This window comes from Podarcis liolepis (genome assembly GCF_965112155.1).
Source record: "Podarcis liolepis genome assembly, chromosome: 7".
Lineage (NCBI taxonomy): Eukaryota > Metazoa > Chordata > Lepidosauria > Squamata > Lacertidae > Podarcis > Podarcis liolepis.
This window is the reverse complement of record NC_139561.1, coordinates 14442536-14463748: the sequence shown is the minus strand read 5'-3', so window position 1 is coordinate 14463748 and position 21213 is coordinate 14442536. Positions and strand designations below refer to the sequence as shown.

The following is a 21213-nucleotide window of genomic DNA, read 5'->3' as shown; positions in this document are numbered from 1 at the left end:
TTAAGCAGAGGCTTGACAACCATATGTCAGGAGTGCTCTGATGGTGTTTCCTGCTTGGCAGGGGGTTGGACTGGATGGCCCTTGTGGTCTCTTCCAACTCTATGATTCTATGAAATATATGGCTGTATGGAAGGGAGTGTGTCTGCAGGTTTTGGAGTGAATGGGGTTTTCACCATTTATCTGCCATTTTAAAACCAAACTTCAAATATGCTAAAGTCCAGCAAAAGTTATTTAAGCACATACAAATAAATACATAATAAGGATGGATGGGCTTTGGCCATTTTCCTGTACATAAGGGGGGCAGAGAATTTAGTCTGCTCATGGCTGAAATGACTAGGAACATATTTGAAATTTATGAACCCAGACTGGCCATTTCACGGCTGTTTGTTCTACTAATGACCAGAGGGGGGCAAACAAAAAAGTAATAACCCACATTTTTGAAACATTTTTATAGAGACCTGTACCCCAATCTCCTGTAGATAAAGGAGGCATGTAGCTCTCCATTTTATTTGCCAGGGTTGCAGATATGTCTGTTTAATGCAGGAAACATGATCCGTTAGTGCTGAGGCTTTAGTAGAAATTTAATTTGACCAAACTTGTATTATTGGCTTTGGTGAAAACCAACTTGAATTTCTGTTTTGCATTTAAATCTAACCCTGTTTTTTAAATCTACCCCTTACCCTTCCCTTCCTTTTTTCAAATGGTAATTTAGCCAAGAGGTGCAACACTTTAAGTGGTATAACAGATTTGCTAAATCATGCACTCCATACATGCACAGAGGCTATACTAGTTTAAAAACGAGAACCTGTCTAAACCTCCATAGGAAAAGTGCCTTGTGGGGGCAAGGAAAATATCCCATCTCATCACTAAAGAGTTTCTTTCTCTTCATGAGAGAGGGGGGAGTGGCCGGAGCCATAGTACCTAGGAATGTACCCCCACCCACTAGGGATACACTTCATTTGCCAGTAGGTACATGGGGGGGGGGGGGCAGGGAACAGCATTCACTTTCAGGCTTCCCAAAAGACATGAGTGAAAGGAAAATATACAGAAAACACACTTCTGTTAATAACCACCATCAAATAAAGAGATGTTACTACAAGTAGCTCTAAAACACTGGTTACTAACAAAACACCTTTAAGTGCAGACAGGAACACTGTTCAATAACTCTGGTGCTATTGATAGGAAAACAGGATAGAACAAGTGGAGCGCTGCTGCCCTCATGACCATCCTTACACAGTGCTAATAAATGTTGATGTTGCATTTGTTGTTTTGTTGCATTTGTTTGTTAATAAAAGCCTCATTTTTTTTTCTATTTATCCACCAACAGCAGTGCTAATTTAGTGGACAACAAAAGTGTCTTAATGTTCCCCACACTTGTCAGGAGAGGAGTGTTTACGCCATGGCAAGTGCTTAGTCCATGGCAAAAGTGCTCCTGTTTCCCAATATGCGTTTATACACGCCTAAATCTCTCTTCTTCAGCAGCAGACAGACCCTATCTGTACCTAAGGATAGACTACACAAGATCTGGTAATCAGCCAGTGATGCAACTGAGAGGGAGGAGAGAAGAATAGAAAATAAGAGCCAGCTTCTTCTTTTTTTCTAAAATAAAATTGTTCAGTAAAACTACAGATATACAATGCAATTGTTTGCTCTACAGAGATGTATTTTATACACCTTGAAAAAACAATTCAAGAAAGAGAAGAGCAACTCCTATGGTTTCTGGTAAATGTTATTTGGAAGCATTGCTGCCTCCAACAGTGGAGGGCAGAGCATAGCCATCACGACTATTTGCAAGGAGTAGCTCTCTCCTCCTCAGGTTTGTCTGATCTTTTAAAGCCATCTAAGTTGATGGCTACTTCTGCCTCCTGTGGGAGTTCCATGGTTTAACAATGTGCTGCATGAAAAAGAACTTTCTTTAATCTGTCCTGAATCTTCCAACAGTATCTATGCTTTTATATTCTTCCTCCCTCCCTCCCCTGTCTTTTTCCCTGACTGAACTCAAGGCTTACTCTTAATAACTGCCTCAACGGACATAACTGCCTCTGGCAAAGGTATATGACATCACAAAATTCAAACTTACAATGCTGTATCTTTAATTGTATTTTTAATATACCTATTCCTATTGCTTTTCAATATGTATTAAAATTTGAATTTCGTACGCAGCTCCTGGCACATGTGCTAAACAACAGGCAGAAGAAGAAAACCATTAAGTGGTCTTCCACAAGACCTTTAGTAATTTTCAAGTGGTCTGGGTTAAGGTGGGGTTGTTTGAGAACCATTTCCTCTGGGCAAACCCTCCGCACCCTTTGATGAACTCATGAGGTAAATCTGTTGTGAATTTAATTTCATACTGCGGCTCATTAGGAAAGCCAAATGCCCTTGGAAGAGCTTCCACAAAATGAATATAAGCAAGGCCTTCTCTCAGGGAAAAAAACCCCCTCAAAATAAAAACTCCTTTGAAGCCACATGACAAAACTCCTGAGGGAATTTGTATTTATTTGTTTGATGAACACGCTGTCTGTTATCCCTGTTGGAAATGCATCTCTGATCCTTCAGACCTTGAGAGGCAATTATCTAGAGAAAATAATTTGAACTTTGCATTCAGGCGCCTTCTGTGGGGAAAAGAGCAGGAAACTCCTCAGATGGAAGAACACTCCCATGTCTCTGCAGCCCCTGCCTGCTCAAACCCCGGCCTGCTCTCAGGAGAAAAGTGTGTTCTGAGGAGAAAAATCTTTGATATCTTCCCCACTGAAACAACACTGGAAATTGCTAGAATTCCCCACCAGACACATCACCCCAAATGTTTTTGAGGGGAACCGACAGTTCACCTCAAGGTTGACTGAGGTTTTGAGGGAAACTCCTCATGTCTCCTCAATGGGGGGCGGGGGGGGCATGTTGGACATCCAGACAACCACCAATTTGCTATGCCATATACATAACACTTATTTATTTTGATTTTTTTCTTCTTCTCCCTCCCTCCTTCCCTTCCCTGCCTTTTCCCTGACTGCACTCAAGGCCTACTGTTAATAACTGCCTCAACTGACATAACTGCCTCTGGCAAAGGTTTATGACATCACAGAATTCAAACTTACAATGCTATAGCCTTTGTGAGCATTAATCATTTCTTTTTTCTTTTCTATTTTCTCCTCTACTTTTCTTTTCTTTTCTCCCCTCCCCCTTCCCATTGTTCATCAAAAGATCTCAGGGCGGTTTACTTTGTATTTTGGATGCTTTCATCCCACAAACCCCTTCTCAGACAAAATGCTATGTACAATCATTATTATCTTTAAACATTTTCAGTCCCATTTTGTTTTGAAGAGAGTTGAAACTTTCTTTTGCCTGAGGTTTCATTAGACTATCTGCTATCATTTCCTTTGCAGAACAATATGACAAGTTTACAAGTTCTTCCCATATAACTTCATGTATAAAATGAGATTTCATTTTGGATATGCTTTGTTCTTGCACAAAATTTATCACTTTGAGTCAGCTCTAGACAGCTCTGGTTGTCCTCCATTAGTTGAATTGCTTTCTCTCTCACTAGACCATAGTCTTTCATTAGTTGATCAAACCACTTTAATTCTCTTCCGGCTCCTCAGAATCTAGCACTAAAAGGGTTTTAGAATTAATTCAAGAATTTGGTCAAGTAGCAGGATTTAAACTGAACAAGTTAAAAACTAAGGTTTTAGAGAAAAATTTAACACCGATTGAAAGAGAGAGGTTTCAGATTGAGACAGGTCTGACTGTGGTTAAGAAAGTGAAATACTTGGGGATTAATATGACAGCCAAAAATGGGAACTTATTTAAAGATAATTATGAAAAATGTTGGACGGAAGTGAAAAAAGATTTAGAAATTTGGTCAAATTTGAAGCTTTCATTGTTGGGTCGTATTGCTGTGATAAAAATGAATGTATTGCCTAGAATGTTGTTTTTGTTTCAGACATTGCAAATTGTGGACAAGATGGACTGTTTCAAGAAGCGGCAGAGAGATATCTCTAGATTTGTCTGGCAGGGCAAGAAGCCTAGAATAAAATTTAAGATATTAACTGATGCAAAGGAAAGAGGTGGATTTGCCCTGCCAGACTTTAAACTTTATTATGAATCAGCAGCTTTTTGCTGGTTGAAAGAATGGCTACTCCTTGAAAATACAGACATTTTGGATTTAAAAGGTTTTAACAACATATTTGGATGGCATGCATATTTATGGTATGATAAGGTCAAAGCACATAAAGCATTTAAAAATCATATTGTCAGGAAAGTATTGTTTAATGTCTGGATAAGATATAAGGAACTACTTGATAATAAAACCCCAAGGTGGTTGTCACCGATGGAAGCGAAGGCTCAGAAAAAGCTCAATATGGAGGCCAAATGGCCGAAATATTGGGAAATTTTGGAACAAGAAGGAGACAAATTGAAATTGCAGAGTTTCGAGAAATTAAAAAACAAAGTGAGAGATTGGTTTCATTATTATCAGATAATGGAGGCATATAATTTGGATAAGAAAATTGGCTTCCAGGTGGAAAAATCAAAACTAGAAACATAACTGCTAGAACCTAAAACTAAGAATTTGTCAAAAATGTATAACTTGCTGTTGAAATGGAATACGCAGGATGAAACGGTGAAATCTGTTATGATTAAATGGGCACAAGATGTTGGACATAATATTATGTTTGCTGACTGGAAAAACAGTTATGGACCACAGGTATGAAGTTTACGGCATGTAATGCCTTAAGAGAGAATATTATGAAAATGATATACAGGTGGTACATGACCCCAGTCAAGCTTGCAAAAATTTATCATTTACCCTATAATAAATGCTGGAAATGTAAAGAAACGGAAGGTACATTCTTTCACCTTTGGTGGACGTGCCCAAGGATTAAGGCTTTCTGGGAAATGATATATAATGAAAACTGAAAAAGGTATTTAAATATACCTTCTTGAAGAAACCAGAGGCCTTTCTTCTGGGCATTCTCGGCCAATTGGTGCCAAAGGAGGACAGAACTTTTTTTATGTATGCTACAACAGCAGCAAGAATACTCATAGCAAAGTATTGGAAGACACAAGATTTACCCACTTTGGAAGAATGGCAGATGAAGGTGATGGACTATATGGAATTGGCAGAAATGACTGGCAGAATCCGAGACCAGGGAGAAGAGTCGGTGGAAGAAGACTGGAAAAAATTTAAAGACTATCTACAGAAATATTGTAAAATTAATGAATGATAGAATGATGTTGGATAGCAACTAAGGGGTTTCCAGCTGTAATGATCTAAGAGAATATGAAAAAAGGGTTATAAATGGGTTAAAATCTAATGGTAAGGATTTGCTGAACCAATAAATTGAAGTGGAATACAAAAAAGGGAGGTATGAGGAGGTCCGGGAAATAAGCTAAAAGAAAATAAGTAAAAGAAAAAAATGTATGTTTTTAACTGTTCTTATTTTGTATTTTTCTTTTTTCTTTTTCATTTTTACTGTTATATTTCAAAAAAATTTAATAAATATTTTATATTTTAAAAAATATTCTCTTCCGACTCCTGTAACTGCTACATATTCAGACTCCATAGAAGGAAGAATCATACAATTTTGCTTATTGCTCCCCCAAGAAATAGGTCCATTTGCAAATACAAATGGAACCTCTGGTTGATTTTAAAAATTTAGTGTCGGCCTGCACAGTCAGCCTCTGTGTAACCTTGCTTAATTTTAAAAACCCAGACATCCAATTGCCTTCTTTCCTAGGTACTTGGGAGTGTCCATGCTTTATTTTGATGTAGGTCACCCATTTCTTCCTGTGCAGCCTTTCTCCATAAAGGAGCCTCAGCATTTGGCATCTGCTCAATTTCCTCCCAGTTAGAGGGTTCACAGAGAAAAGTCTTTGATATCTTCCCCACTGAAACAACACTGGAAATTGCTAGAATTCCCCACCAGACACATCACCCCAAATGTTTTTGGGAAGCTCCTCATGTCTCCTCAAACCGGGTTGGGGGGGCATGTTGGACCTACAGACAACCACCAATTTCCCATGCCATACATTTAACCCCGCTTATTTATTTTGATTTTTTCTTCTTCCTTACTCCTTCCCTTCCCTGCCTTTTCCCTGACTGCACTCAAGGCCTACTGTTAATAACTGCCTCAGACATAACTGCCTCTGGCAAAGGTTTATGACATCACAGAATTCAAACTTTGTGAGCATTAACCCTTTTTTCTCTCCTTCCTTTTCCTTTCTTCTCTTTTCTCTTCTTTCTCTTCTCTTTTCTCCCCTTCCCCTTCCCATTGTTCATCAAAAGATCTCAGGGCAGTTTATTCTGCATTTTGGATGCTTTTTGGATGCTTTTGTCCCACAAGCCTCTTCTCGGACAAAATGCTATGTACGATCATTTTTACCTTTAAACATTTTCATAATAATAATAATTTAATAATAGCTTATGATTTATACCCCGCCCATCTGGCTGAGTCTCCCCAGCCACTCCAGGTGGCTCCCAATCAAGTGTTAAAAACAATACAGCATTAAATATTTAAAAATTCCCTAAACAGGGCTGCCTTCAGATGTCTTTTAAAGATAGGATAGCTGCTTATTTCCTTCACATCTGAAGTGAGGGTGTTCCACAGAGTGGGCACCACTACTGAGAAGGCCCTCTGTCTGGTTCCCTGTAACCTCACTTCTTGCAATGAGAGAACCGCCAGAAGGCCCTCGGCACTGGATCTCAGTGTCAGTCCCATTTTGTTTTGAAGAGAGTTGAAACTTTCTTTTGCCTGAGGTTTCGTTAGACTATCTGCTAGCATTTCCTTTGCAGAACAATATGACAAGTTTACAAGTTCTTCCCGTATAACTTCATGTATAAAACAATTTGGATATGCTTTGTTCTTGCACAAAATTTATCACTTTGAGTCAGCTCTAGACAGCTCTGGTTGTCCTCCATTAGTTGAATTGCTTTCTCTCTCACTAGACCATAGTCTTTCATTAGTTGATCAAACGACTGTAATTCTCTACTGGCTTCTGTAGCTGCTATATATTCAGACTCCATAGAAGGAAGAGTCATACAATTTTGCTTATACCTCTAAGAAATAGGTCCATTTGCAAACATATAAATGTAGCCTCTGGTTGATTTAAATTTTTTAGTGTTTCCTGTGCAGTCAGTCTCTGTCTAACCTTAATTTTAAAAACTCACTGAAACCCATTTGCCTTCTTTCCAGTAGGTAGCTGGGAAAGTGTCCATGCTTTATTTTGATGTAGTGCACCAATTTCTTCCTGTGCAGCCTTTCTCCATAAATGAGCCTCAGCATTTGCTCAATTTCCTCCCAGTTAGAGGGTTTACAGGGTTGCACTGTCCTTGCAGTGTAGGACAGTCTTTAGTGGTGGGATGCCTTTACTAGATAAGCATCTGATTTCCAGCTGTGAAACTGCACCAGTATTTTCATCGCATTCGAAGTTTGGCATTTCCCTTTGGACATGATCTCCTGCAACGTTGCTTCTGCTAGGAGTTGGGATATCTACTCCTTCCTTCTTATCTTCAGAGCTAGGCGGTGTAACATTGCAAATCAAATTTGGGTATTCACTTGTAAGTTTTGGAAAATAATAGAGATCTTGCGATTTATTCTCTCATTATTTAGAAGAGTCAAATACAGATCCTTTCATATCCGCTTTACCCTCTTCATCAAAATAAATCACGTCATCGTACAGCCATGGGGAGTTGTAGTCCAACATCTGTAGGGCAACAAGTCGGTGAAGCCTGGTCTCAATTATGAGCCTTCAACCAGTAATAATTACTGATTTGAATCGGGGGGGGGGGCACATCTCTCCTGCACATAAGAACACTATAAGGACACTGGGGAGACTGAGGAGCTGGCTTACTGTTGGGTTGGTTAAGGGGTTGTCTGGATCTTGGGCTTTCAGGGTAGAAAATGGTGCCATTTCCCACCCACCTCTCCCCATTTGTACATTGAGGAACATGAAGTCACTTCTGCATAGCAGGACCCAGGCTGATTTCAGTAATGAGAAAAGAAAGTGATTTCCCATGTTTGGCTGCTATGTAAGTATTTTGCCAACAATTAACAATGGTCAGAATAAGTGGTCTGGGGGTAAGCATGAGCCTGTCTGCATCTCAGTTCTTCCAACGGTAAAAAATATTGTTGTGCCAGCATACAGAAAGAGAAGGTTGCACTTCTGGTGGCCACCCAGCTTTGGGGACATGTTTGGAGGAAAGACATTACTTGGATCCATCCCAATCTGGCTTCAGGCCATGTTAACAGAACTAATGTGGTAGCATTTGTTGATGTCACTTGTCGGGAGAGATGCAGGGAGTATGACCCGGCTTGTGAAGAGTGCCTTCTCCGTGGCAGCCCTTAAGTTGTGGTGGGAGTTGTAGTCTGGAGAGCACTAGTGAAAGCAGGTTTAGATTCTTCTTATTAAGCCAGCTCTGGGGAACCTCTGGCCCTCCCAATGTTGCCGAACTAAACTCCCATCATCCTCAAACAAATGGCTTTAAGTTACAAGACAGGAGATTCCGACTAAACATCAGTAAGAACTTTCTGACAGTTAAGAGCTGTTCGACGGTGGAATGGACTCCCTTGGAAGATGGTAGACTCTCCTTCATTGGAGGCTTTTAAGCAGAGGTTGGATGGTCATTTGTCTTGGATGCTTTAGCTGAGATTCCCGCATTGCAGGCGGTTGGACTAGATGACCCTTGGGGTCCTTTCCAACTCTACAATTCTATGATTTTATGATTCCTGGTCATTGACCATGCTTGCTGGGGTTGATGGGGGAGGTGTAGTTCAGCCACAAGTCAGCACCAGAAAATCAACATTCCTGCCCCCCATAAGGAAAAACAAAACCCGCATGGGGTTGTGTCTAAATCCTGCTCAGAGTGGTCCCACTGAAATTACTGGACCCAAGTAGGCCATGACCATTATGGATCTACTCTGATTAGGACAATCTGATACATCCCATGGTAAAGAACATGCAGAGCAAAAAGGTTCACTTAGAATTTAAAAGGTTTTTTATTTTATATTATCAAGGGAGGAAACCTAGCTTCAAGTACTTCCATTCACCCCAATGCAGGATATGTTTTCAGAGCCTACCAGTCACATTTACCATTACACCAGTCAGTGTAATTTAAACGGCAAGCCCTAGAGCAAAGAGATAAACATCACAGGAAACAGTCAAACAATTATGTGTGTTTGCAGCAGGAACACAAGCTCAAATGGGGGAAAATATCAGTGCAACAACCAGAATATTAAATCATTATAGTCACATCTTCTCCAATGCCCCTTCCCTGAGCTATTAAATGTCAAGCTGATCTGATCAGTATTCAAATCCATTTTAATTAGCATACTTCCAAAATTCCCCTATGCCACCCTAACCTAACCTGATCTCCCCCACCCCTCCCTCAGATGTTATTTAAACTACAGCTCCCATTATCCCTGACCACTAGGCCATGCTGGCTGATGGAAGCTGGAGTCTAACATTTGAAAGGCAACAGGTTGAGGAAGGCTGGCTCCCACTGTCCTCTTCTCCCAACTGCAAATCCAGTCTTTTTCCAACTGCTTTCTTGAGTTAAGGGTTTTCAGGGAGGGTAAGGGCTGGATCAGAAACTGTTGGGGCAAGAAAGGCAGGGGACTCCCTCCCCTACTCCCAAGTAAAATGTATGTGACGATGCAGGCTGAAGACCCGGAGATTGACTTTTATGGCAAAGGTGCTTTTCAGAGATGGGATCAGTTGTGTTACATTACAAGGTAGTCAAGACAAAGCACCCGGACCACCTTGGACCAGTTCTCAAGGAAAAAATAAAAACTTTATAGTCTTTTGTTTCGTAGCATATTCTTGTTCCTGACGTTTCTCATTTCCCACGAGGAACTGGGCTTAGCTATTCCAGCAGACGAGGCGCAGACAAAAAAAGGCCCCCACAGATCTTGTTCCATCAGGGTAACAGCTATCTAATCAACAATGTGGCTGAGATCCTCCCTCTCCTTGTGGACCAGGGTCTTTGTTGTCCAGCCCCACCAGGTTTGCTTCTGCAAATCTGGTTATCGCCAGGCCCGGTTGAGGAGCTTCACCTGAGCCAGCCTCTTGGTGATCATGGTGGCAAAGACCAGCCCAAAAAGGACACTGCTGATCAGGACGTAGTCGTAGTCATCCTTCAGGACGTCAAACTGCTTGGAGGGGTAGACTCGGGTCTGGTAGATGTCCAGGCCGTACGCCACGACCTGCAGGTGAAATTAAGAAAATAGAAGTGACAAAAGGCCAAGGACAGCCGAGTCCTGCCTCAAGCAAATATTTGGATGTAGTTGGTGCAGGGGGGGTACTGAATCAGGCCAAGGAGTCCATTCCTGTCCTTGTACGGTGCCACCGACAGGCCAGAGGTTCCCTGTCCCTGATCTAAGCCCCGTGTGACCATCACCACCTTGTAGAAGAAAGTGCATCGTTCGAGTGAGGAGTTAAGAGGGCTCACCAGACATGTAGACTCAAGGCCTGATGGGGCCGTGTAAATGCCTCTCATTCGGGAGATGGTCTGGTTGTAGTTGATGAACCTCTCTGCATGGATCTGCACGTCTGGGGAATACGGGATCAAGTTTTCTTCCCTGGAAAAAGGCAAGCAAGAGCAGGACATCCAAGCAACAGGCTCAGCCACCTCTCCACAAGATTCATTTAGACTGCTCCATGGGGCTCCCCCCCAATATTGTGGTATTTTATATATTGTAACTTCGCTGTTATTTTCATTGATTATAATTTACTGAAATTGTTGAGAGTGGATTTCTGTTCGATTATTTGCTAATATTTTGAGTTAATTTTATTGCATATTAATATATTCTAATGGATTACTGAATATTACTTTATTTTAAGTCATTTCTATTGTGACCTATTTGTATTGGATCACATTGTTAAAAGATGCGAGATCTATGCTGTATATTTTGTTTTTTCAGTTGGTAAATTGCCTTGTGTACAACAATATGGAAAGGCAGTATACTAAAAAAGAAAGAAGGAAACAAAGAAATGAAAAATGAAGGAACCTCCCCAAAGCCCCCCTCCCTTCTCATGTTGCATTTTATTGATGATTTTAATATTTCTTTGTAAGCTGCTTAAAGATTTCACCACAATAAAGTGGTATCTTAATTTTGTTAAATAAAATAAATAGATAAAAGGTCTGTTTAGAACTTCAGGGTTGTGGAACCAATAATGATGATTGGAGGTTGAGGCCTTCTAAATATTTCTGGACTACAACTCCCATCATCCCAGACCACTGTAATTGCTGGAGGGCACAGGTCCCCCAATCCCCAATCCTGATAATGGGAGAAAGACCTTTCTTTTCTGCAGGAATTCCTTGAGAGTGGAATCCAATCACAGTAGACCACACTGGACTATCGATGGACAAGCTGTCTGGCTTGGGGCAGCATAAAAAGGACTTCAAGAGAAAGACCAAAAAGTGAATGTTGAGTGGCGGAAATGACTGGCAGAATCCGAGACCAGGGAGAAGAGTTGGTGGAAGAAGATTGGAGGAAATTTAAAACTTATTTGCAGAAATATTGTAAAATTTTTGAATGCTGATGACATTGAAATGAATTGCAGGGGTTCTAGCAACAAGGTAAAATGTAAGATTGGATTAATAATAGATAAACTAATAGGACATGAATTTGCTGAACCAATTTTTAAAAGGGATACAAAAATAGGAGACGTGAGGAAGTCAGGAAAATAAGTTAACTAAAGACGAGAAATTAAGAAAGAGGGAATTTTTGTTTTCTTTTATATGTGTTTTTTCTTTTTCGTGTTCAATGTCTGTATTGTTGTATTTTGTAATTTTGTATCTTTTTCGTTTTTGTATTTTTCTAAACTTTTCTATTGTTAAAACCTAATAAAATATTATAAAAAAACAAAAACAAAAAGTGAATGTTGAGGGAAGGAAGAGTGCTTCACAGAACAGGACCTATCTGGTTTCTACCTGAGGCCAATCCTAGTTTCCTACAGTCCTTCTACTAGATTGCCTGTCTAAAATCTGCTGCACACACTCAAAGGCTTCTCCAAAGGCCTAGGAGTTACACCCACCCCAATTTCCTTACCTAGTTTGCTCTGTAGGGATTTCTGGCCGCCGCGGGTCCAACAGAGCCTTGGGGAGTGAAAGGATCGCCCCAGAAGGAAGTCCAACTGCAGAGTTACAAATGAAACAAACACCACGGCAAACGTTATTTCAACAATTGCCACAAAATTCACACAAAATTCCTGAGCAACAGAAGTGTTAGATTATACAATTTTCTAAGATTATACGGTAATCATGATCAGGAATGCATTGCAGTGCAGATCTCCATGTGTTGCCTTTCAGCTAGAATTACTATTTTCACGGGCAAATGATTTGGAGGTCTCCTGTATCTCCTTTTGGGGTGATCTAAGTTGTACTTTCTGTTGCTTTCTGTGTGTTGCCACTGTGCAGTGCTCTCAGAGTCACAAGACTCTGTTTTGCATTCCAGAGACATTCCAGACTGTTGGAAGTCTCACGGAAGACAGGAGACGGATGTGATGTTACTGGTTTCCTGTTCCTTTGTTTTTCCGTTGCTCTCTGCTTTCACAGAGAGAGGATGTTTCTTTTCTGTCTGCGTAACTAGAAATAAAACTCTTAGCATGCAGCTCATATTTCTCGTCCTTCCCTGTGCTGGATACTCTGCGTAATGGGGACGTGCTTGGAGCCTTATCAGAGGCTCAGGTCGTTAATCATGTCGGAGGCGATTCCAGAGGAGTTGCTCGGTCGAACGCAAATCCGACATGTTCCTTGAAAACCTGTACATAACAGAACTTGTGCACCATTCTCTGGAAACGGAAGCAATTTAAGTTTTCCATGTTCCTAAATGCTTAGCTTTGGAGCATGGAGAACAACTACCATATTTTTCGCTCTATAACACGCACCCGACCATAACACGCACGTAGTTTTTAGAGGAGGAAAACCCGTAGGCATGCCACCCGTAGGCATTCCCTCCATAACACGCACAGACATGTCCCCTTACTTTTTAGGAGGAAAAAAGTGAGTGTTATGGTGCAAAAAATACGGTAATTGGTGTTCTTCCCACACACCTCCTAGAGTGATCCTAGGAGCCAACTTCAGTGGCTGACTTGCTTCATTCCACTCCAATCGGCATGAAAAGTGAGAAGACACTTTTTCGGTGGCTCAGAAGCCGATTTCATGCCGATTGGGTGGCTCGAGGACACTGAGGACAAGAGACCCTGCTGCAGAAATAGTAAAGGGTCTTCAAATTCCTCACCACCCCGAGCCACTAGGCCTTTGGTAGAAGCTGATGGGAAAGCCTTTCACTGCATGTTCTGAAACTGAAAGGGGCTGCTCCCTCCCCGCTTCAAGGTGGCCACACTCTCAAATCCCGATTGATCAGAAAGCTCAAAACCCGGCCCGCTCCTTAACTGAGCAAGTGGCGGCTGGTGATCCCCCGTTCTGTGATGGTGACCTCCATAGCACTGATGGCGGAGGGGAAAATGTAGGACTGCTGCAGGACCTGGGGCAGGAGAGGGCGGTCCAGGGAGCTGAAGGCCGTGGCGTTGTACTGCTCCGTCCCCTCGTACAGCTCCAGCACTGTGAATTCATTGCGGCGGGCCTTGGCGTTCCAGTACTGGTACTGTGGTGGGAGAGGAGAAAGCTGGCTCAGAAGTAATAATAAAAATACTAATAACGATCAATCTAAACTACTTTTAATACAATGGTACTTTGCTTCTCAAATGCCTTGGTACTCAAACACCTTGGGTCTCAAACGCTGAAAACCCAGAAGTGTTCCAGTTTTCAAACGTTTTTCAGAAGCCGAACATCTGATGCAGCTGTCGGCTATTGTTTCCGGGGCACCTGCACCAATCAGAAGCTGCGCCTTGGTTTTCAAACATTTCGGAAGTCAAACGGACTTCCGGAATGGATTAAGTTTGGTGCTTTTGTTTTTGCTATTTATTTTGTGTTTTTGGTTTTGAGGCTTTTTCAATTAATTTGTTTTTGTCACTGTGTGGAATCCAGTTCAGCTACTGATTGAGTGATTGATTGATTGATTGATTGTGTGACTGCGGAAATGGATAAAAGTCCCCCATCCAAACAATGACTATCATCAGTGCAGGTAAGAATTATTATTTTTTAAATCATCTACAATACGGCCTTTTGTATTTTATAGTACAGTACATTGATTATTGCTTTCATTTTATGGATCAGTGGTCTCGTTGGATAGTAAAATTCATGTTAAATTGCTGTCTGGAACAGATTAATCCAATTTGCATTACTTTCTATGGGAAAGTGTGCCTTGGTTTTGGAACGCTTTGGTGTTGGAACGAACTTCCAGAACAGATTAAGTTTGAGAACCAAGGTACCACTGTATGGTATTTTAATTGCTGCTGATCCTAACTAAAACCCCAAACTCCCAGGCAATAGCACACTAGGCAAGGCCTTTCTCCTTCCACAACTCCTTCATGATGGTCTCACAAATTCCACCCGCATGAAAGGGTAAGGCATGGGGACACTGCTTACCACCACCCAGTTCTCCGAGTGGACAATGTGGACCGGCCCCTTGGCCTTCTTCTGCACCGAGGAGTGGATGATCCGGCCAGTGACGCTATCAATCAAGTGGATCCCGATGAACGTGCGCTCCGGGTGGGTGTCCGTGCTCTCCGTCACCACCGCCAGCAGGTTCGGGTTCAACGACTGCAACAACACAAAGGCTGACACCTTGAAACAGGCCCTACTAGCCTGTGTGTCTCCTTCCCAGCATGAAACAATGTGACTCATAGGGGGAAGTTGTCAGAATTGGGGGACGAAAAGCCAGCTGGCTCGGCCCCAGCTGGAGCGTCTCCCTCTCAGCCTTGCCGCTGCAGAGATCCATCGACCTCTGCTCCTCCAACGTGCGTCTGTGACTCAAGATGAGCAGCTTTGAGCACACATTTCTCAGCAGTGTAAACTGCGCAACAGATAAGGCTTGAGGCGTGGACACATACTAAACTACGCATTTATTATACATAAATCAGGACAAAGAGAAACATGTCTCCTTGCCGTCTTCTCCGAGAGTACTGAAAACAAAAACAATACAGAGCAGAAGTTCCGCTCACGGACTCCAGCAATCGGTGCTGGAATGTAAACAGACATGTAACATGCAACAATCCACATATCTGCAGCTCGGGAGGAGTGTAATCCAACAGAAGTGCCATGGCTCTGTGTTCAAGCACCCGCTTTGAAAGGTCTCAGGTTCAATTCTCCAGGTACAGCTCGGAAAATCTCCTGTCTGAAACCTTGGAGAACTGCTGCCAGTCAGTGTTACCAATACTGAGCTGGTCAGTCTGATTTGGTATAAGAGAGTTCCCTATGTTTCAATTTCAATCAGCTCCCTTTTTAAAGAACCACAAGGACAAGGCTCTTGTTTATTTTAAGGGGAATTACAATGGCTCAATATTAAAGCTGCTGCCAACCAGACAGTATTGAGCCAGGTGGACCCAGGGATCTGTCTAGATATAAGAAAATTTCCTATGCTTCTATTTACTGTATTTTTCGCTCTATAAGATGCACCAGACCACAAGACGCACCTAATTTTTGGAGGAGGAAAACAAGAAAAAAAATATTCTGAATCTCAGAAGCCAGAACAGCTAGAGGGATCGCTGCGCAGTGAAAGCAGCAATCCCTCTTGCTGTTCTGGCTTCTGGGATAGCTGCGCAGCCTGCATTCGCTCCATAAGACGCACACGCTTTTCCCCTTACTTTTTAGGAGGGAAAAAGTGAGTCTTATAGAGCAAAAAATACGATAAATCAGCTCTTTATTAAGAATCATGAGGACTAAGCTCTTAAGTTTATTTTACGAGGAAGTGCCAAGATTCAGCATTAGAGCATTTGCTTTGCATACAGAAGGCCCTAGGTTCATTCCGTGGCAGCATCTCGAAGTAGAGTTGGGACAGAATCCTGCCTAAAACCCTGGAGAGCTGCTGCCAATCAGTGTAGGCTATATTGAGGTAGACAGAACCAGGCTCACCATAAGGCATCTTTCTATTCTTCCTATGAGAACTGCAAAGGCATGTGATGCTGTCTGACCCACTGGACGTTCACACACCCTCTCCTACCTTGTAAAGAACACTGCGATCTCCCATCACCCGGCCCTGGGAATGGACGTGTTCATTGGCCCTCTTCCCCTTGATGGTTACGATCCGCTGCACGTCAGGGGGGATAATGATCTCCCAGCTCTCCTCTGTTGTCAGGTCCTGCAACAAATGGCCAAGAACCCCAGAATGTAAAAAATGTCAAACCGATTCCTAGAAAGTCCTGTCCTCCCAATATAAGGCCCCCAGTCCGAGATGTACTGAAAGCACGATTCCTTGCTTGCATGCAACTTCCCTGCACAAGAAGCTTAATGCATACAGAACCTCAACCCGCTGCAGCAGGTGTGTGGGATCTTTGGCCCTCTGGAAATTGATTAACTACTACTACCATCAATCTCCATGCTTACTGGGGCTGGTTCAAACTTCCACTTCCAGGGTAAGCCCGAGAGTGCCCACTGATGACATCACTTCTGAGTTGGCCAACCTGGACGGACACGCCAGCAGTATGGGGGGGCACTAAACCCCTCAGTTACAGGCCCACAACAACACACAGAGTATTTAACGCCATCTTAACAAGGGGGAAATGAGAGCTAAGTACCTTTTGCAGCCTCCGTCCCATCAACTTGCCCTGTTCGGTGTCTGCCAAGTAAAAAGAGACAGTCGGAGCAATTTCCTCAAGCTGCCGGAGGACGTTCCTTGTCGCTGGGAACACTGTGACCTGGAAGGAAGGAGGGAAGGAAGGAAGAGAGAACGGGTCAAAGAAGTGTGAGGGTTTTTCAAGAGGCTTTCCGCATAACCAAAGGATGAGGCAAACCGCACCTTGAACTCATCGTCAATCAGAAGCAGAACTTTGGCGTAATCTTGGTCCATGATGGGGAGCAGCAGGGACTGGAGGATGGGGCGGCTCAGCACCGGAGGGGCCACCTGGCTCCACCTCCCAAAGATGGGGTTGAAGACGTAGAGGGAGCTCTTGCCGGTCTCCTGGGAGAGGAAGAGGCACGGGGGCAGGAAGCTCATAAGAAAGTGAGAAGAGCCTGCTGGACCAGGTCAATGGGCCCATCTAGCCCAGCAACCTATTCTCATAGTGGCCTCAAAGCAACAAGCAGGATCTGAGCACAAGACCCCTCTCCCCTCCTGTGGCTTTCCAGTAACCAATATTCAGAAGCCTCCTGGCTGCAGAGCATAGCCATTGTGGCTAGTAGCCACTGACAGCCCTCTCCACCTTCTTGGATTTCTCTAATCCTCTTTTAAAGCCATCTAGGTTGCTGGCCATCACTGCCTCCTGTGGGAACATGTTCCATAGTTTAACTCTGCGCTACGTGAAGAAAGACTTTCATTTCTCTCTCCCGAATCTTCCCACAATCAGCATCATTGGACGCCCACAAGTTCCAGTGATATGAGGGATAAAAATGTTTCTATCCACTGTCTCCGTGCCATGCAAAATTGTTATAAACTTCTACCATGTTGCCTTTTCTTTGCCTTTTCTCTAAAGTAAGACATCCCAAACACTGCAACCTTTCTTCATAAGGGAGCCGTTCCATCCCCTTCAGCATTTTGGGTTGCCCTTTTCTGAACCTCTTCCAACTGTGCAATATCCTTTTTGCGGTGAGGCAACCAGAACTGTACACGGTATTCCAAATGCAGTTGCACTACAGCTTTGTATACTGGCATTATGATACTGGCAATTCTATTTTCAATTCAGTTTTCAAACTCAGGGCTTGCTAGCTACCCACAGATGAACTTTCCCCCTACAATATCTCCCATGTCCAAACAGACCATCACAGACGTGGGTCCTGACCTTGTCCTTGACCAGGAGGGTGCACTGCGGAGGGTGGGGGAAGTGGGCAGTTGTCCTCTGGACCATCAGCTTGAAGGACGAGCCCGGCCGCACGTCCTGGAGGTACTGTTTCCACAGGATGGTCCCGGAGCTGCTTTCGATTCCAAAGAGCTGGACAGAGAACACAAAGACCACAGACCTTGTGGGGGGCCGGACTATATATTTTTTTGGGGGGGGGGAAATGAACGAATTCCTATGCCCCCAAAATAACCCAGAGATGCATCTTTAATAAAAGGACACAATCTACTCATGTAACAACATGCTGATTCCCGGACTGTCTGCGGGCCGGATTTAGAAGGCGATTGGGCCAGATCCGGCCCCCAGGCCTTAGTTTGCATACCCATGGACTAGATGAACCTTTGGATCCCTTCCAACTCTACAATCCTATGATTTAAATATTGTGTGTGGTGGAAGAGGGTGGCTGCCTTTGCGCTGATCCAGTGAGACTCTTCCTAATGTTCTCATTAGCCGCAAGAGTCAGGAGTACAACCTCCATGTTCAGTGGCAGTCTACCACCTCTTAACGCGAGGCCATTGCCTTCATGCCTTGCTTGTGGGTTTCCCACCATGGCATCTGGTTGACGATAGTGGGACACATAGGAATATGGGAAGCTGCCTTATACCAAAGTCAGACCCTTGAGTCCACCTAGGTCAGTTCTGTTGACACTGGCTGGCAGCGGTTCTTCCAAGTTTCCAGAGGCAGGGGACATCCCCAGCCCTACAAAGCAGGCGCTCTGCCACTGAACTAAAGATAAGACTTGACCCTTGACTTAGCAGAGCTCTCTTATATAACTTAAGTTCCTGGCTCACAAGCACACTCCTCACCTTTCCAGAAGCTGTGACCACCACAATCATCTTCTGCAGGTTAAACTCATCCCGGGCCAAGTTGTCAATGTTGACTTCGTTCTTGATCTGGCTGCGGGGCTTGCGGGCATCGTAAAACATCTTCCAAAGGTGAGCGGTCCAGGCCTGGAGGAGGATGAGCTGAGAGGACAGGCGCTTCAGGAACATGCCCAGCAGACCATCTGGAAAGGGAGTGAGAGAACGTATCACACCCAAAAATTAAGCAGAGGTTAATATAGAGGGAAGAGCCTGCAGCGTGACCAGATGAGCATTGCTCTTGCGTTCTCATATTCTTAACTTGGCTGACATTTCTGAGCCTCTCTAATAAAGAAAGCTTGAAGCCGTTGCGAAATCCCTCCTCTTCCAAGCTTGGGAGAAGGACAGAGGACAAAGTTCCTCACTGCTGGCGAGCATGTTTGTGGAGCCATGTGGTCCAGACAGCAAGCACAACTCAACAGGACCAAGGAAACTCATGGAAGACAGACAGAGCCCCATAGATTAACACAGATATCTCTCTCTCTCTCTCTCTCTCTCTCTCTCTCTCTCTCTCTCTCTCACACACACACACACACACACACACACACACCCCTTTCCAAAGCAAGATTGTCAAGAAAAGCAAGTGAAAAAGACAACTGAAGAATTACCTTGAATTGCTGGTTCCATGACAGCAAAAAAGACAAAGCAGAAAATATTTGAAATGTACTTACTGGAGTAAGAACAAAAGCCGCAGTATCAAAGATGTAACAACTATTGTGGAACCTTCCCTGCAGAGATTATTTTGGCCCCTTCATTACACAACTTTTGGAGAATGCTGAAGAAGCACCTCTTTACACCCCCCACCCCACCCCCCAGCTTTTGACACAAGATGAATATTTTTAGGAACCACCTTGTTTTTGTAATTTTATCTTTTTAAAAGTTGTTCTTAATGTTGTGTTTTAACTGCTGTTACCTGCCCTGAGACCTTTAGGGTGAAGGGTGAATAATAAATTGCAATCCACCTGTGCAACACTATCTGGCAGCCTTGCTGACTGGGAGGGTCTTGTTGAGTTTCCTCAGGGAAAGGGAAAGAAACACCAACTGTGGCTTTACCTGCTTTCTTCCCAAATTCACCCTCCAGCTCTGCCTGTGCGCCTGTCAGGGGCAGATCCACCATCTGCAAGCTGACCACTTCAGCCAAAGACTCTTCTCTGCTCCACAAAACTTTCCCTGTGGAGAAAAAACAAGAGATGCATAGGTAAAGGGACCCCTGACCATTAGGTCCAGTTGTGACCAACTCTGGGGTTGTGGCGTTCATCTCGCTCTTATAGGCCAAGGGAGCCGGCATACAGCATCCGGGTCATGTGGCCAGCATGACTAAGTCGCTTCTGGTGAACCAGAGCGGCGCACGGAAACGCCGTTTACCTTCCCACCGGAGCGGTACCTATTTATCTACTTGCACTTTGACATGCTTTCAAACTGCTAGGTTGGCAGGAGCTGGGACCGAGTAACGGGAGCTCACCCCATCGTGGGGATTCGAACCGCCGACCTTCTGATCGGCAAGTCCTAGGCTCTGTGGTTTAACCCACAGCACCACCTGCGTGCATAGGCGGTCGTAAAAGGAAATATGGAGGTGGGGCTGTCTCCAGTGTTAGCGGACCCCTTGAAATGAATGAATCTGACTTAGCTCCATTGGTTACAACGGGTCTACTCTGAGGGAGATGCAACTCTTAGACTGCAATCCTAGAAACACTTGCTTGGAAAGACAGCCAGGGCTTCTAATTCTCCTTCTTAGGCCATTGGCAAAGCCATCTCTCTGTCGTCCAGTTACCAGAAAGGTAAAGCCTGGAGTGTGGGGTAGTGGTTAGAATGCCAGACTAGTAAGCTAGGAGACTGGGCCATGAAGCTCACCCCTGCCTCTCAGCCTAACCTACCTCACAGGGATTAAATGAGAGAGGGAACTGCATATGCCCCCTTGAGCTCTGTGGGGAATAAGTGCAATAAATGAACTGTGCAACACAGCAGAAAGGTCACCTGGTTGCTGAAGGAAGGAGAGCATGTGATCCGCCGTCTGCACCAGGGCTCGGTAGCCTACGGAGTCGTCTTTCTTCAGAAACACCTGAATGTAAAGCTGAAAGAAAAAGGGGAAAGGAGTGGGCAGGTGGATGGAGCATCAGGGTATCATCAGCTTGCAGGATTAGCAAGATGTCCAACCAATTAAGGAAGCAACATAGAGCCTTCTGAAAAGACTGCTAAGATTCTTGGTGTGGGTAGTTATATGATTGAGGCCTGTTGTTCATAGTAACTTTATTTTGGAGAGGAAACTTGGATTGTATCCAACCAAGTTTGACTTAAGTGCAGACCTGTCAAAATTAATGGGCTCAAGTAGGTCATAATTTAAGCCAATGTTTCCCAACCGGTGTTCCGCGGCACACTAGTGTGCTGCGAGACGTTGCCTGGTGTGCCGTGGGAGGGAGGCGGGCGAGTCGGGCGGCGAGAGGCGGGGCGGCGGCGGCGAGGAGAG

General features: G+C 43.8%; 1 protein-coding gene and 1 long non-coding RNA gene across 4 annotated transcripts in view; one reads left to right on the top strand and one right to left on the bottom strand.

Moving 5' to 3' along the window:
- Positions 1-5521: 5521 nt before the first annotated feature.
- Positions 5522-9395, top strand: LOC310711204. The gene is made up of 2 exons (XR_014528380.1): positions 5522-5605; positions 7063-9395. It is a non-coding gene; the product is annotated as an uncharacterized lncRNA (long non-coding RNA).
- EMC1 (ER membrane protein complex subunit 1) overlaps positions 8967-21213 on the bottom strand; it is a 26700-nt gene continuing 14453 nt past the window's right edge. Inside the window, exons 11-22 of one of the 3 annotated variants that reach the window (XR_014528368.1) lie at positions 20724-20820; positions 19803-19919; positions 18696-18895; positions 17833-17982; positions 16854-17015; positions 16633-16752; positions 16059-16196; positions 14486-14659; positions 13023-13601; positions 12045-12852; positions 10442-10571; positions 8967-10196 (exon numbers count right to left, since the gene is read on the bottom strand). Coding sequence is in view for 1 of the 3 variants with exons in the window: in XM_083512674.1 (XP_083368800.1) it covers positions 10017-10196; positions 10442-10571; positions 12045-12129; positions 13391-13601; positions 14486-14659; positions 16059-16196; positions 16633-16752; positions 16854-17015; positions 17833-17982; positions 18696-18895; positions 19803-19919; positions 20724-20820 (1764 nt within the window). In the remaining 2 variants the exon portion in view is untranslated. Of the gene's footprint in view, positions 10197-10441; positions 11498-11819; positions 12853-13022; positions 13602-14485; positions 14660-16058; positions 16197-16632; positions 16753-16853; positions 17016-17832; positions 17983-18695; positions 18896-19802; positions 19920-20723; positions 20821-21213 lie in introns of all 3 variants that reach the window. The other 2 variants (XR_014528369.1, XM_083512674.1) reach the window with 2 other exon arrangements.